This window comes from Passer domesticus, chromosome 2 (assembly GCF_036417665.1).
Source record: "Passer domesticus isolate bPasDom1 chromosome 2, bPasDom1.hap1, whole genome shotgun sequence".
NCBI lineage: Eukaryota > Metazoa > Chordata > Aves > Passeriformes > Passeridae > Passer > Passer domesticus.
The window spans coordinates 100,377,947-100,395,452 of record NC_087475.1 but is presented as its reverse complement, the minus strand read 5'-3'; the positions used below and the strand labels follow the sequence as shown (position 1 = coordinate 100,395,452).

The 17,506-nt window shown below is 44.8% G+C and overlaps 1 protein-coding gene across 1 annotated transcript in view; it reads right to left on the bottom strand.

Annotated features, from left to right (window-relative positions):
* CLCN1 (chloride voltage-gated channel 1) overlaps positions 1–16,435 on the bottom strand; it is a 69,016-nt gene extending 52,581 nt beyond the window's left edge. The window contains exons 1-2 of the mRNA XM_064410007.1: positions 16,240–16,435; positions 13,285–13,459 (exon numbers count right to left, since the gene is read on the bottom strand). Of these exons, the coding sequence (XP_064266077.1) occupies positions 13,285–13,335 (51 nt within the window). The 5' untranslated portion in view covers positions 13,336–13,459; positions 16,240–16,435. The remainder of the gene's footprint in view (positions 1–13,284; positions 13,460–16,239) is intronic.
* Positions 16,436–17,506: the final 1,071 nt, after the last annotated feature.

Sequence of the window (17,506 nt, the reverse complement as noted above, 5' to 3'; positions counted from 1 at the left end):
GAAGCAGGAAGCCCTTATCTGACTCAACAGAAGCACCTATTTCAAATGCTAGTCAAGGAGATAACACCCCCTCCACCCTGGAATCCAGTACTCCGCTGGGTCCTAGCGTCCTGCCGCCTGCGCCGCACCCCCCCAACCCCGCTGCGCGCATGGCCCCTCCCCACCCCCTCTATCCCCCCGCCTGCCCCTCGGGAGCCACACCCTGCGCGCCTCCTTTCTCTGTGTTATCTCCGAGAGCATCTGCACCAGTTCCCGCTGAGACTGACCCAAACCCTACCCCTCCCGCTGCTCCCCCCGACCTTGCTGGGGCCCCCCCCCAACCTCCCTTCCGCTCCTCCCGCCCTCCCCCCCCCCCGCTACCATCGCGTCTTTCCCTGCCCCTGGCATCATCCCTGCTGCGGCACGGGATCAGCCAGCCTGTGTATCCGTGCCCCCCCCCCACTGTCCCTGCTGCCACTGGAATCATCCCCGCTCGCGTATCCGCCCCAGACCCAAGCCTCCCTGTATCTGCTGCCCCCTCCTCCAGTCTTGCCGCCTCCTCCCTCCCGCACCTCCCCTGCCCCCACACCCAGGCTCTGCAACCACACACCCACCCTCAGGGACCCCCGGTCGGGACCCCCCAGATTTCCTTCAGTTCTGCCCCCCCTCCCCACGCCCCCTAGTCCTGTGCATGCTGTATCACGCATTGCACAGCCACCCCAGCCCTGTTGCCTCCCTGTAGCCACGTTCTGCCATGTGCTGCCTTATACCTGGTCCAGTCACAAGCACCTATGCCAAATGCTGCTCCAGCCAGCCATAAAAAGCATAAGGCAAGGCCTGATAGCTCTCACTTCTCGTCATCTGATGACAGCAGTGACAGCGATTCTGATTTGGAAATAGAGTATGTTGATCCATGGGCTATAATAAAAATGGAAGCCACACAGGCAGGGGACTGGCAATTAGCTCAGAGAATTACTGCCTTTCCAGTAGATTATAAGAAGGGAAAAAGAGGAGGTGCTACTGCTAGAAAGACATGGGAACCTATTACAAATAAAGAACTTGTGCAATTAAGAAATACAGCCAAAGAACATGGTAGAAGTTCACATATTTTTAGAAATTTCCTAGAGGCTACGTTCTCAGCACATGTTTTGGTACCCCACCATATTAAAAATATTGCCCAGTGCCTCCTTTCTCCCGCCGAGTACATGCTTTGGGAAAGGCATTGGAAAAAGCAATTAAAAACATTATCAGACAACTATGCTGCAGATGCTGATGAGTCAAACTTTACACTCGAACAGCTGGCTGGTGAAGGGGATTTGCAGAAACCCTCTGACCAAGCTGATACTTTACCTAAGGCAACATTACAAGACGTGGCTATAGCAGCAAAAACCTCCTTACTCCTTACCCCTGATGACTCTACCCCTACCCAATACTTTTCTACTATTAAACAAGGAATAGATGAAAGCTTTATCAAATTTGTGGATAGAGTTAAGGATGCTCTGGAAAAACAGATAGAGAGCACAGAGGCAAGAAAAGAACTGTTGTGTAAACTTGCCATGAGTAATGCGAATGAAAAATGTAAAGCAATTCTGAGAGCCTTACCCTTAGACACAGAACCTACCATAGAGCAAATGCTGGAAAGCTGCACACACCACTTGCCCACTGAAGATACAGTGGCACAAGCAGTAACTAAGGGTATTGCAGAAGGAGTTTCTAGTGCATATGCAGTAATAGCTTCTAAAGATCAGGTCCGCTGCTACCACTGCGGAGATTTTGGACATTTTATAAAGGACTATCCAGAGAGGTCACCTCCCAGGTACCCTCGCAATTTCCACCAAAGGCCCCAGGATCAGCAGCACTACCAGCCGCGTCCGGGAAACTTCCAGCGGAGCGTGGTGGGGCCCCACGCAAAGACACCAAATCAAAGGCCATCCAGACCCAGTCACGCACCATCCCAGGAGATTCCAGACCATATGAGGAGGATCCAACACACGGAGCGATACCAAGGGGAACGCGCCGACAGCTGGTAACTGCACTGTCCATTGACTTTAAAAATGACAATGTTTATCGTGTTCCCACAGGCAAACATGGGCCAAAAGGTGGTCCTTCTAACATCCTAATTATAGGTGATTCTCTCCATAGCCCAAAGGAAATATTTGTTGTTCCAGAAGTACAAACAGTGCACCCGGGACAAGAAATCTTTGTCCAGGTGTACTGCACAGACTTACCATATTTTCTTCCAAAGGGTACCCCATTCGCACAGGCTTTTCTACTCCCTAAGAATCACAGGGAACAGCTTCCTCTCAACCCCACAGCAATGTGGATACAAGTTGTGGGACCGAGTAAGCCTGTCATCGAGTGCGGTCTTACCTGCAGAGGAGAGAAGTTCCACCTACCAGGGATGCTGGACACCAGTGCAGACGTGACCATCATCGCCCGCTCAGAATGGCCAGCACACTGGAATCTACAACCTGTGGCAGGCATGATGACAGGAATCGGTGGAGCTACAGTTTCCATGCGGAGCAAGTACAACATCCTCGTCGAAGGGCCTGAAGGCAAGTTGGCAACCATCCGCCCGTTTGTGGTAAGGGCCCCCATCACCTTGTATGGATGGGACATTTTATGTCAGTGGGGTGCCTCCCCACGTATTCCTAGTCCAGATTTCTAATTGGGGCCACTGAGGAGCACGCACTGCCAGACACTCCTCGTCTCACCTGGAAATGCCACAACCCGATCTGGATCGAGCAGTGGCCCCTCTCTAAAGTCAAACTGCGTGCACTACACACCCTTGTGGATGAACAGCTTGCCAAAGGCCACATCGTAGAGACCACCAGCCCTTGGAATTCTCCAGTCTTCATGCTACAAAAGCCTGGAACGGACAGGTGGAGGTTCCTCCACGATCTTCGCAAAATCAACGAGGTCATCGAGGACATGGGTCCCCTCCAGCCTGGCCTGCCCTCACCATCAATGCTGCCTAGAGACTGGACACTTGCTGTCATTGATATTAAAGACTGTTTCTTCAGCATCCCGCTGCATCCCCAGGACGCTCCACGGTTTGCCTTCTCCGTTCCCTCTCTTAACAGAGAGGCTCCACTCAAGAGATATCACTGGCTTTACCTTCCTCAAGGACTTAAGTGCAGTCCCAGTATATGCCAGTGGTATGTTGCTCACATCCTGTCTCCTGTTCAGAACCTATTCCCAGACGCGATCATCGATCACTATATGGACGATATCCTGGTCTGCGCACCAGAAAAAACGTACTTGGACAAAGTGGTTAAAAGGACTATTGAAACCATAGAAAAGGCAGGATTCGAGATCCGTGAGGACAAAATACAGTACACCAACCCATGGACTTACCTTGGACTCCAGATCCGGGAAAGGACCATCGTACCCCAGCAGCTCGCCATCCGAGACGACCCAAAAACCCTGAGAGACTTGCACAGTCTGTGTGGATCCATCAACTGGGTACGTCCACTGCTAGGAATTACAACAGAGGACCTCGCTCCCCTGTTCAACCTTCTTTGGGGCAAGGAGAATCTGGACTCTCCATGCACTCTAACACCAGAGGCCCGAGATGCCATCACCAAGGTCCAAGAAGCCCTGTCTTCACGCAAAGCCCATCGCTTTGAGCCCAGCCTGCCTTTCCAGTTCGTCATTCTGGGAAAAGCACCTAGGTTCTATGGACTGATTTTCCAATGGGACACTCAACTTCGAGACCCTCTACTAATCCTGGAGTGGATCTTTACAAATAACCAACCCACAAAAACAATTACCACCTTCCAAGAAATTATGGCACATTTAATAAAAAAGGCTAGAACTCGCCTCCGTTCCCTTGCAGGGTGTGAGTTCACATGCATATATTTGCCAATGACCACTGGGGACCTGGAACATTTGCTCCAGACCAATGAGAGTCTCCAGTATGCCTTAGATAGCTACACAGGCCAAATTTCAGTACATATCCCAAAACATAAGCTTTTTAATCGTGATGTAACATTTCATCTGACCCCAAAATTAGTCCAAAGTAGCACACCTCTCAAAGCTCTAACCGTCTTTACAGATGGCTCAGGGTCATCCCACAAGTCGGTAATGACATGGAGGGACCCTAAGACCCAAAATTGGGAATCTGACATAAAAATAGTGGAGGGATTGCGGAGCTGTTCACAGATTGCGGAGTTAGCAGCTGTTGTCAGAGCCTTTGAGAAATTCAAAGACGAACCTTTTAATCTGGTCACAGATTCAGCTTATGTTGCTGGCATAGCTATGAGAGCGGAACATGCTCTTCTCAAAGAGGTTTCCAATCCAAAGTTATACCAATTGATTTCCACATTAACACGCTTAATTTCCCACAGAAAACAACCTTACTATATAATGCATGTGAGGTCACACACTGACCTCCCAGGTTTCATTGCAGAAGGGAACAGGAAAGCAGACACCTTAGCCGTGGCAATAGAGACTGCTAATGTCCCTAACATCTTTGCCCAGGCAAAGTTGTCGCACTCATTTTTTCATCAAAATGTGCCTGCCCTTATCAGAATGTTCAAGCTTTCAAAAGATCAGGCAAAAGCTATTGTTGCCACATGCCCGAACTGTCAAAACTACCAGATACCATCTGTGGGGACGGAAGTCAATCCCCGAGGTTTAAACAGCTGCCAGCTGTGGCAGACAGATGTAACCCACTTTGCACCTTTTGGAAGGTCAAAGTACGTGCATGTATCGGTTGATACATTCTCAGGAGCAGTATTTGCATCAACACATACAGGAGAAACTGCACAGCACACCATAAAACATTTTCTCCTCGCCTTTGCTACCCTGGGAGTACCAAAGGAGATCAAAACAGACAATGGACCTGCCTATACCTCTCGTAAGTTAAAAGAGTCCTTCAGTGAGTGGGGAATACAACACAAGACAGGTATACCTGCAAACCCGACAGGACAATCCATCATAGAAAGGACACATCAAACTCTCAAAAGAGTCCTCAATCAGCAACAGAGAGGAACAAAAATAATTTCTCCAGCTGAAAGACTTTGCAAGGCTCTCTATGTCATCAACTTCCTGAACTGTACAACCTCAGAGCCTGATCCACCAATACTTCGCCACTTTGCAAATACCACCCAAGCAAAGCTCACAGAGAAACCACCTGTGCTGGTGAAGGACCCAGAAACACATGAAGTCTCGGGACCTTTCAAACTCATTACCTGGGGAAGAGGATATGCGTGTGTTCTGCTACCATCTGGTCCAAGATGGTACCCAGGGAAAAACATAAAACCATACCTAGGCACTGCAAATACCACTTCCACAAGCAGTGACAAGAATCCTCCTGAGTCAAACACGAGACCTCCTCAAAACCAAACCAGCTCGGCCTGGAGACGAAGACGTCGGCAAACCTCCACAGGTGGAGGAGACGACTGTCCCATCACACAGCAGCAGACAAAACAGAAAGCTGAACAACATTCTGAGGCATCAAGCCCTAGGCCAGGCACAGCCTGAAAACAAAACTGTTCTCTGAATTAGATGTTATTACCCTTTTTACCCTAAAAACCCTATTATCCCCTTTATCAACCCTTACCAAAAGCCTCTAACCTCTTACCCACTCCCCCACCCTTACTACCATAGGGAAAAAAAAAAAACAAACAAAAAAAAAACCAAAACAAAACAAAACAAAACAAAAAAAAAAACCAAAAAAAAACCAGTAAAAAACTAAAAATAAATAGGGGGGGTGGAAGGAACAGAGGAAAGGAACAAGAAAGGAACCCTAACCCTCCCCTCCTACCATAAAAATAACAAGTTTTGCTTATATTCCCTATCAGAAGCCCCATTCCTGTCCAAAGATGAAAAATATCTCCGTTGGTGCTGTCCTCACTGCTGCCTGGATGCTCCTCACCGTGCCATGTGCCGTCGGTTGGATCGGCCCACAGCCGAGCCATAATGTCTGGGTAACCTTAGCAAGGACATTAAAACAGGATAACATGTGCTTATCCATGGGGAGCGTTGATAACCCACTTTCCACGTGTCTAGTAGGAATTCCTTTCGTAGCCGAGGACTGGCCCGCCTATAATTCAGAGCTTCTCCGCACCACAGGTAAGAGACCCCACCAGGTAGAAACTTGGGATGAGTGGACAAAAATACTGCCCAATGCTCTTGAGGAACCTCAAGAATTGGATCTGTTGGGGTCCTCTAAGGCCACATTCTGTGTCAAATTTTACTTTAGACATCCAAAGAATAATTTGCCTGAAATTGACCTGAACAAAAACACATACCGAACAGACATATCACCAATTAACAAAGCCTACAACCCTCACGATTGGTGTAATTACACTGCTCATGTGATCTCTGTGTCCTCTCTCCATCCCAAAGTTCTACCCAAGGGAACGTTTCTCATCTGTGGTGACAGAGTAGGGGCTGGGATCCCCTCATGACTCCAGGGAGGTCCCTGTACCCTAGGAAAACTTTCTACCCTTACTCCAAATATCACCTTGTTGCACAATTGGAAAAAAGAGAGCGAGTTAAAACGCCACAAAAGGTCCTACACAGCATTTGATGAAAATCGCGATCCCAAATTATACGATTGGAACAAACCAAAAAAGATAGCAGTCTCTATATTCCTACCATGGGTAGCTGCAGCTAAGGCCCTGGGTGAAATAAATCACCTTGGGTGCTGGCTCAGTAAACAAGCTAACGCTACTTCTGCTGCCCTGAGCGATCTCTTAAAGGAAGAAGAAACCACAAGACACGCCTCCCTCCAAAATCGAGCAGCGATTGACTTCCTGCTGCTTGCCCACGGACATGGCTGCGAGGACTTCGAAGGGATGTGCTGCTTCAATCTCTCTTCACACTTGGAATCCATCCACGCCAACATCCAGAAACTGAAGGGACTTGTGAAGGACTTAAAAGTAGAAAATACCCCAGACTGGGTCAATGACCTCTTCGGTCAATGGGGATTAACGGGATGGGTTGCATCTCTGGTTAAGGGAATCTTGTGGATTTTTCTTGTAATTGTCATCGTGCTAGTCATGTTCTCATGCCTTGTCCATTGTTTTAAAAGAACCATAGGGAACGCCTTTTTTCTAAATACAGAAAGTGGAGTTGTAGCAGGCACAAGGCCTGCACGGCCTCCTTGGCGGTCAGAGGCCTGAGCTAGGAAATACCAAAGTCAGCATGACTAAGGCTTTAGAAGCCCCTCTCTTCCGCCTTTCGGACCCTGTTATCTCCCTGTATATCCATAGGTCACTTTTCCCTTGACGCTTACTATTGGACAGTTTTCAAAACCCCTGTAGGGTATAAAAACCCCTAACTCTGCCCGGTTCGGGAGAGGAGAGCTGTCACTGGACCCTTCGCGGAGACCCGAATAAAAGAACCCTGCGGAACCCACACAGCGCTTCTCCCTCTCTCTCTGTGTCTGCTGCGGCGGCGGCACCAGGCATGCTGAAAGAGCTGAAATCACTAAAGAGCTGACTGCAAATCACTATCACTTGCCTGGGTTGCCTGAGCCCCCCCGCTGAGCTATCCTGGCCGGCCGGCATTCCCCCGCTGGGCTTCTGCCCTGAGGGTAATAGCCACCATAAACTTCCATCTGAAACAAACTTGGAGGTGCACAAAGTAATGTTTCCTCACGGCAACAAATCAGAAAACAACAAACTGCATGTAATTTGTCAGACTTTTTAGAGCTACAGGTATTTGACTTCCTTTGAAAAAACGTAGGTGCCACTCACAATAGCACTGTGCAGTAGGTGAAGGTGCTTTCTATTTTTATGTGCTTCTAGAATCCACTCTAAGTGCTGATAGATGATGGGCAAACATTCCTGATCCATGACCTTTTACAAATATGTCATGGAAGTGGATTATCAATTGTGGATTGTCAATCCCAACATCCACTTGGCTCCCTGACTAACAAGTAAAGATTAATTTCTTCAGCAAGAGGCAGGAATTTGTTGAAGAGATAAACGGCTGAGTTTTAAAAACATGAGCAAATCCTTTAACCCCAACTATGTCCTTTTCAAGGTCCAAAGACAGAAGTGTTTGTTGCAGTTGCAATGTGTGGAGGATCTATTTGCTGCCTCCGTGTTCAGTACTGAGAATTGCGTGATTAACAAATGCAAAAACATGATATGCCTTCCCATGCAAAGAAACAGCAATGAAATCTGGTTCCACCAAGAAGTTCTATGCCACTTAATAGTAAATATGAACACTTAAAATAAGCAGGTTCCAAGAAGGTAGTGTCCAGCATTATTAAACTTCTGTCTTTCCTGCCGCTGCATGAACAAGTGAACAGTGATCATTTTATCTTACAGGTACATGGAAGTTGTTCCATCAATACTGACAGCAGCAACTGCCTGCTCCTTTGCTAAAGTAAACATTGACAAAATAACTTATTTTTATGTCATGTTTACTGCCAGCTTCTCTTTTGCATTCCCAGGTTCTCTGTTGTGATTTTGTGGAGATTAACAACAGTAGTTGACTGAGGATTTTTATTTGCTGTGCATTTCTGTATTGATGAATTATATCTACCATACTTTGTATTCCACCTGCTGTACAGCTGGGGCACTAATCTCTATATTCCAGTTGCACCTCTACTGCCATTGTTGAGAATTATACTAGCAACAGGTCTGTCTTTTTTTAATGTCAGGAATTCTTGTACAAGGTCTTCCCACACATAAAGCCCCTACCCCTAACTTGCCTGAAATAATTTAATCTGCTATATTGCCAAAGCAGCACACACCAGATGCCAAAGCAATCATGTATTTTCTTTGTTCATATAAAAAAAGCTTATAGCATGCAGGTACCCTATTAGGTTTCACGCAAATATGGGATATCCCCATGTGCCATTTACACATGAACAAGTTTTTTTTTACATTTTACAGCACAAGATCAATGGCAACGTTTTGACTGATTGGCATGCTGCCAGCCATTAGAATTTATTTCTTTGAGCAGGAGTGTACAATCCATGGAAATGTAATTTCGGACACCCTCACAACAGAGCCCAATAGCTGAATGATATTGGAAATGGGTTTTTAAAAATACTTTTCTATAAGTAGCAGAAAAGGCCCCTTGCCCTCCCTGCCAGGATGGTGCAATCCAGGGTATGGTGTCTGCAGGCAACCTGCTCCGTGGGGCTGTAAATGTTCCCATAACCCAGTACCAGGACAATGTGGGTAATAGTCAGGCAAAGTGAAGCCTTTGGTACCATTTCTGTTGCACGTGCTACTGTTAAACCCAGCTTTTTCCATGGGAAAGGTGCTTAAGTAAGGAATATACAGCACAGGTGTGCAGCTCAGGTGGGTGTCACCTCAGGAAGTCTTGCCTGGATGGTTGACTGGAGAAGCTGAAGGAGCAGAGGAGGGGCTGATTCACCCCAGAGAAGAGGCTGATTTGCAAAAACAAACACAAATACACCCAGAGGGAGGCTATAGACAAGGCAGCACCAGGCTCTCCACTGAGAGGCACAAGGAAGATGCAAGAGGCAACGGCCATGACTTGAAACAAGGTAAATTCATAACCAAGCAGGAGGCTGGAGCGGATACTGCCTATGTTTTCTTCCATTCTAGATCCTTCTGTGATTCTGGGGTTTTTGCTTTGATGGCAACAAAACCAAAATACTGTCAGGCAAACTTCAATTATTATTAGAACAATAGATACCAGGCCCACTAGCACGCAAATTGGAAATGAGAAAATTTCCCCAAGAAGCTGCTAGTTCTCACAGCAGAACTTAAGGCCACAGCAAAATATAGCAAAAATTCCTATCCCCATCTTTTAAACAGGTAGGGTAGTCCTGAACATCTCTCCCATGCAGAGGTACACTGAAGAAAGAATTCCTTTTTTTCTTTTCCATTGACATTGTCAGAAGCCTACATCTTGCCATGTACAGCTTGGCCCCATGATCATCTGCATCTTTTGTCCTCTCCAGCTTTGGAATTGGCAATACAAATCTGCACAAGTGATCTTCCTCACAACCTCAGTTCCCCAGGTCTCTTCTGCCTTCTAACATTACTTTCTGTATGATTGACAACACCTTCAAAAATAAAAAGAGGAGAGGGGAGCTGGAGAGAATCCCCCTTCTGCCTTGGGACAGGACAGGGAAAGGGTCACATGGGATATTTTTAGAACAGAATCCAATGGCAGTGATGTGAGGAAGGCACAGAGAAAAACACAGCTGTGAAACCTAACACTTGGCCTCATGTATGCTGAGAGCAAGAGGAGCAGAGAAAAAAAATGAGGAGACCAGCAGAGCACAAGTGTGAGGACAAGGTATGTGAGAGCAACAAGGGAATGGTAAAAGAGTAAGTGACTAAGAGGCATGAACACCTGGGAAACAAATAGTTAAAAGAAATTATTGGAAATGGCAAAAAAAAAAAAAAAAGAAAAAAGAAAAAAAGCCAGGAGGAGAAAAAATTAGTAAGGTGGCCACAGTATATAAACAAACGCAGATACTTCAATCATAAAAGCGATTTAAGGACAAGAAAAGGTCAGTGGACTCATCAGCACTCTCATGTAGATGGTTTGTGACCTTGAAGGCTGACCAGCAGCTACCTCATCTACCATCTCTCCTCATCCCAAAATATAGAGTCTTCATAAGTGACTTCGCCCGTGGTTTGTGACACTGCAACAGCTTTTCTAAATCAGAGGAAAATAGCAGTCATTCCTACAGTCTTTGGAGCCAGGCAATGACCTACTGTCTGTCTTTTTTGACCAACCAGCATGCCCAGAGAGCAGTGGCAGCTGTATGTCTGAAGACTGATATGTACAGCATTATTCAGAAGTTCTCTCTGCTTCTGTTCACTCGCTGAACAAGAACGGGCTAACATGACTGAGTACATGGAGTGAACAGATGTAATGCTGATACTTGAGAGGAGCCTGCTCCTAAAGATAGCATTTTAAGGTGTAAATTGCTAAGATACTCAAGTCCTGAGAGTGTCTGGCAAAAACACTTGAGGCAACAACATCCAGAATTACAGTCCTTTTTTCATTTGCTACATAATCCTTATAAATGTTCTTAATTTTGCTTGTTTTGAGAAATAATTTATTTTCAATTGAGATTAGTGATTCAGTGCCTTCTTAGCACTAATGCCTGGATTAGATCCAGCAAATAGTTGCTCCAGTAACTAGCTGCTACTCTGCCTATGATGCCTAAGGACCCAAGTATATACGGTCATTCTCAAAGAATTTTTAACTTTAGAGTCATCTCTAATGAAACAGGTCCTAGCATTGCTGCCTCCTTATCATAAAGCTTATCAGGGATGGGGATGACTTGAGTTCAACAAAGAACTAGTCATTTGGGGTTTACCTATGCAGGTACTCAAGGAATCAGATATAATTTATTACACAATCCTGTCCTGTACAGAAGCCTAGAAGAGCTCTCGGAGGTAAATATTTGGGATATACATTTATCAATGAATTAATATAATGCAATGCATTGTATTTCTTTCTCTCACAAATAGCTATTTAGTAATGGACAAAAATCTTGTCAAAGATTTGCTTTAGCTCAGATTATACAAATCATGCTCTTTGAACTCAAGAAATCTGGTGCTAGTTGTGTCTTCCCACAAGCATTCAAGAAAACTCTCCTTAGTCTATTTACTCTGACTAGTCTAGTTTTACATTGAGAACCTAGAACTGAAAATTGTAGAGATCCATGAGTTTGTTATAGCTGCAGAAGAAATATAGCCATTTTATCCAAGTAGCACACTCATTACTTCTGCATCTTGTGGTGGTTCATGCTCTCTTCCTTACCACTGCTTTTGTTTGGATTTGTAGTATTTCCTTACAGTTCAGTACCTCACGCAATCATTACTTGTCTGTTTATAGTGCAAACAGGTCATAGCAATCCCTTTATGTCCTATATTAGGCTCAGCCTCAATGCTTTACTGTTGATACTACTCACTTCTGACATGAGGATGTTTCTTTTTTATATTTGAATGCAGAAAATCAGGTCAAGAGAGAGGAAATACATCCTAATCCATCCACTGTACTGACTGGCTCCTTTGGCAATGCAAATACTATGTGATAAATAGCATTCTCAATAAACCACTGTTGAGTTGAGGGTGTGTGCTTGTGATGTGCCTACGTGGATCACCAAGAAATTTACATTAATTGTGTAAGTCTGGATTTGAAATTAAGATTTCAGTCATAAAGGGCTATATGGTCACACTGAATGAAGATCATACAGTCTTCATCTCTAAGGTACTCTGTCATACACACGAGCAGTATTCAGCAGCAGAATATTTTTGACTGAAAGCCACTCTCCAGTTCTTCACCTCAGCCTACTCCTCCCAAAGACCATACCTTCCTTCTTCTTACCTTCGCCTTACTAAACTAGGTGCACTAGAAAAAAAACCTCAGAATATGTGGCAACACCCTGCATCCAAATACCTATAAAACAAAGCAGTGCAAGACCCTACTCAGATGTGGTCAAGAGATGCCAGAAAGCAGCAGGTAAAAAAGTCTCCATCTTTCTTTGCAGTAGCTCAAAGAAGATGAGATTTATTTTTTTCCTCAGCCCCAACAGAGTCTTACTTCTCTCTAAACACTGCTACCAAAACTTTGCATGCTTAGGCACAAAGAGGCTGCTATTCATTTTTAAAGGCTGAGATTTCATTCATTTTGTTCCTTAGGCAATCTGGACTGTATGATGCTAATTCTCACTTCAGGGACCAAAGCAAGAGGCTTCTTAAGCACAGGACAAACTGCTACCTCCATACAGGAAAGTGTGAGGTCTCACAGACATGCAATGGATCTCATTTCTGCTAGTTAACTCTTTAAAGTAGATAAAGCAGAAAGAGGCTCAACAGTCTGCATCCAAATACCCATGAAACAAAGCAGTGCAAGACCCCACTGGAATGGTCCCAAAGAATGCCACAGAGCAACATGCTCCATGTTCTCACAGCACCTGTAGGGACACCACTATGGCAGAATCCTAACTGCTTCTTGTGGGAGCTGTAACAAAGGGCAGGGAATGGTTTCAGTGCCTTATCTGTGGTTGTCTTAATAAAAGAAACCTATTCACAACCAGCAGTTGCTTTTCTGTGTAGCTCTGCAGACTCAGCTCTGACTCATGCCAGCATTTTTTAACCTGCCTGGCGTTGTAAATTTTTCACCCGTGGGGATTAGGAATTCAAGGAGAACATGGCCACATTCTCTCTTGAAGAAAGCCACTATTGGATCATGTGCTCAGGCAGATAGCCCAGGGAGTTTGTCTAATGCAAACAGGGAAGTATATTTGTAGGCAAAGAAAGTTTTCAGCCCCTTAAGCAGAGGAGGGAAGCCAGCTCTCACGTAGGAAACATTCTGTGCTGCTGCAGGTATTGTACTCACCAGAGTTTCTTGGTATCGGAACGCTTTCGTTGGAGAGGCATCCCCAGTCATATCCCCAGAAACAACGTCCTGTGGAGCAGGGCTTGTTCAGGGCAATGTCTTCCCTTCTGCCCTTCCCAGCAAAATCATGGAATGAAACAGGCATAGGCCTTCAGCTGAAGTCCCTCAGAGCACCCTGAGAGAGAAGGTTACTGGTGAGGGAAAGACACAGAGGGAGAGTGTAACCAGAGACTCCCTGCCCCCTCTTGTTCCGTCTGCTTCCCTGCTTTAATCTCTCTCTGCTGTCCTGGCAATGGGACAGCTCAGTAAATTAACAGGAGGTAACGTTTCCTCCTCCTCTCTCAGGCAGTGTCATTCTTCACTCCATTTGGAAAGGATGGGGAACCACAGAAAGAACAGGTTCTGATGGCAGAGAGAGAGTAAGGAAGAAAAGGATGGAAATGACAAATTACCAAAATCAGAGACAAGAGAACCATCCTGCAACTTTGAAGACGATTATTTCCACAACCTGTTTCAGGGACAATTTTGTGAAGTGTCAGCATCTGGGAGAAGAAGTTCTCTAGCAGGCCTTGGAAGACTATTCCTCATATGAATTACTGTTTTGCTGTCCTCACATTTAACATAATTTTTCTTCAAGCACACTCATTATTGCTGGTTACCTCACCACAAATAAACAGCCCTCCCTGCAGTCTTCGTACCTTCATGAACCTTCATCCACTGGCATGGCTAACACTCAGGATCTTTTATATACAGAATCACAGAATGGCTGAGGTCGGAAGGGAGCTATGGAAGTAATCTGGCCCAACTTCCCTGCTCAGCAGGGCCTTCTAGAGCCAGTTGCTCAGGACCATATTCAAATAGCTTTTGATTATGTCCAAGCATGAGACTCTGCAGCCTCTGGACAACTTTCTCCATTTCTCAGACACCCTCATCGTAAAAAAGTGTTTCCTGATGTTCAGATGGAGCCTCCTGGGTTTCAGTTTGTGCCTCAACCTAATTTCTTACACATAAAACCAATTAAAACTGCTCAACAGCATTGTCAGGAAGGGTTTGTGGGCTGTTGAGGACCCTGGAACATCTGTACGGGTGCAAAGTACTGCCCCCTGCCCTTCTGTGTGTCCTAGGCCTTTGCCACAAGAAAAGCAAGGAGGAACTAACAGCGTAGAAAGGATAAAATCAGGGTGCTGCTATGGGTTACTGCCTTGAGAAACAGAGCACTGAGCAGCTGTGGCAACAACTATCCTCAGCTGAGCCACAGCTACTGTGGCAGCAGCAAGCACAGAAATTTGTGGGGAATGGAGCAGATAATATAGGCCACAGTTCTTTTCACAGACAACTGTGCTTTTTTTCCCCCATCATCTGATATGTTTTTGATATCAGATGATGGCTTTTCAATGAAAGCTTTTCATTGAGGGAAAAAGAAAAATTCTGTATCTACAAAGCAGTTACTTAGCACAACATCCTAAGCTGTTTCTCCCACCAAATAAAAATGAGTTATGTAAGAGCACATGAAAGGTGAAAGTGTTGCCTTTATTAAGGTTATCCAGTCAGGGAGCTTTTCAATGCAGAAGATGGGAAGCCAGAAATAAAACCACCCAGAACTCAGGGACCATGGGGAGCAGAGATCATGCAAAAAACCAAATGTCTACAGTCATTGTTGGACAGGCCACTAAGAAAGTACATTCACAGCTTTGGAGAGGGCCAGCTTGGAGTTTGTAACTATTACAAAGGGGGAAACAAGGAACATAAGGATTTGAACTAGGTCTGTGGGACCATGCAAAACTTGTTAAGGAAGATGGCTGGGGAGGAATAATGAGGGGGATAGATGGAAAAGGACAGTCTTCATGAAACCAAGGCTCGTCAGGGTCATCCTATCTTCATATTAAATGCTTTCTTCTTAACTATCTTTCCATGAAATCTCATTATCCCACATATGTGAGTGGTGTAAGTTTGAGGTGCCAGCAGCTGTGAGAATGGCATGAGTGAATTTGGCCCAGCAATAGCAGTCAGATTGGGGTGCAGACTGGGGACGGGAGCTGAAGAAAGTGTGGCCTCAGCAACAGTAGCTGGAGCAGCCACAGCTCTCTGGACCAACTAAATGAGCATCTGGCACGCTGCAGTTCAGACCTGTGTGAGGGGACTTGGCACTAGGAACTGGTCACACCAGGGGGGTTGGCACCCCGGTCTTAAAAACAGGAGTGGAGGAGTGTCTTCTCCAGCCTCTAGGATGGGACCAGCACATGTCCTGGGTCAGCTGCTAAGGCATGGAGCCCAGGGTTTCTGGGCTGGGGAGGAGGGATAACCAAGCCAGACTTGCAAGAAGCAGTGGCAGTTTATAAAATTCCTTAAGTGCTTATTTCTGTGTGAATCCATTTAGAAAACATATGCCTGTGCTCAGTGTGACCTTTCCCTCTCATCCTTTAAGTCACTTTCCAAGTGACCGAATATCAACAGTTTGTGTTTTTCTTTACCACCTGTACCTAACAAATCCAAATCCAAGTATTTTATCAATGCAGTGTGAACTTTACCTTTGTCCAAACGTTTCTATGGCAGGTGTTACTGTTGCTCCTTTTTTTGCAAATAAAAACTTCTAGGTGTGCCAAAGGAAAATTAAAAATAAAAATAAAATCAGCCTGAACCACAGCAGTTCCAGCTACTTTTCTAAGTCAGAGAAATCTGAGTGCAACTCTGAGCTCTTTGAAATATGTAGTAAATTACACAGATGTCATCTTAAGAATTTGTGCATGCAGGCAAAACGGTTTGTGCAAAAATACAGTCTGAAGACCAAGTTATAGATAGCAGTCCCACAAACAAATAACAAATGCAGATTAATGGAAACAAAAGAATATCAGATTTCAACAGAAAAGAATTCTATGAGAAGTGGCAAAATCAGCAACAGCAGGCCAAATTGCACTGAGTAGGACATAGCTCTCATTCCAAGTGAGACAGACTCACCAAAGCTGCTGATCCTGTGACAACGGTTGATTGTAACTTCTCTAGAGATTTCCATTTCATTCCCTTCCTTTTAAAGAAACTGCTCTCTGTATGCATACGCTGATGACATAATCTATTACATAACAGTCTCTTCTTGCATTTCCTTCTCCTAACTTAATAATTTACTGTTGTGATGCAGTGAAGAATTCTCATACCCTGAGGGGTAAGAACAAATTATACAAGACAGGTACAGTCTATGTCACGAGTTTCAGCCTGGCATAAATTTTATACAATGTATATAGATGTTTACCAAAACCTTTTGATGTTTTGGAAGCATATGCTCTCTTTCAATACTATTCTGTACATCCTAATTTTTAAGGGGACCAATGACTATTTGTATAAAATCAAATCCTTTGACTATCTGTAGGTAATCAGATAGGGAAACAAAACCAGTTTAGAATTAAAACTGTATTAATTAACTGAATTGTTCTGTTAATAAATGTGATTCTCATGAAACTCAAAGATTTTTAGTATACGTTGTCTACATTGGGTTCACTGTTTTCACTCCCCATCTCAAAAAAAAAAACAACAAACCCTCGACCTTATTCTTCTGGTTTCCAGATAAAATGTGAACCTGTTAACATCGCCCTGCTATCCTAGCTATAAAAAGCAATTCCTTAAACTATGCTAGTAGCTCTAAACTTACCTGTGAAAATGCAAACATCTTGTTGACTTCATCTTCTGGTCTACTAGAATCACTTTCTGCACAGGAAGATGTTGGTCATTCCAGTGCTAATATCACACTAGATTTCCTGTATCAGAATTCTATATTTTTAATAAACCAATGTACTCTTTCACTAAAAAGAGATCACAGAAGACAGAAAATAACTCTTCAAGGTGTCGTGGATGAAACAGGGTAAATGGCAACCTCTAGTGGATCTGGAAGTTGGGGATTATTTTCAGAGCTTACAAGAACAGCTTCTACCTTCTTATTTCACACTTTCTCACAGGTGCATTACTTTGATTTCAGCTTCCCTGCCCAGCAGTAAAATCATGACTCGTTTGTGAAGGTGGAACAGAAAATTCTGTGTTGTACAGCTGCTCCTAGTTACAATCCTTATGCTTTTATGCATCAAACTTCTAAGCATTCCCTGGGATTCCTTCCCATACAGCTCTCTGATCCCCCTGTACCTTCCTCCACTTCCAGAATATCTCTGACTGATGGTATCTTCACTTTCTTTTCATTCTCTTCCTCCAAGACTCCTTTTTTCCAGGAACCCTTCATTTT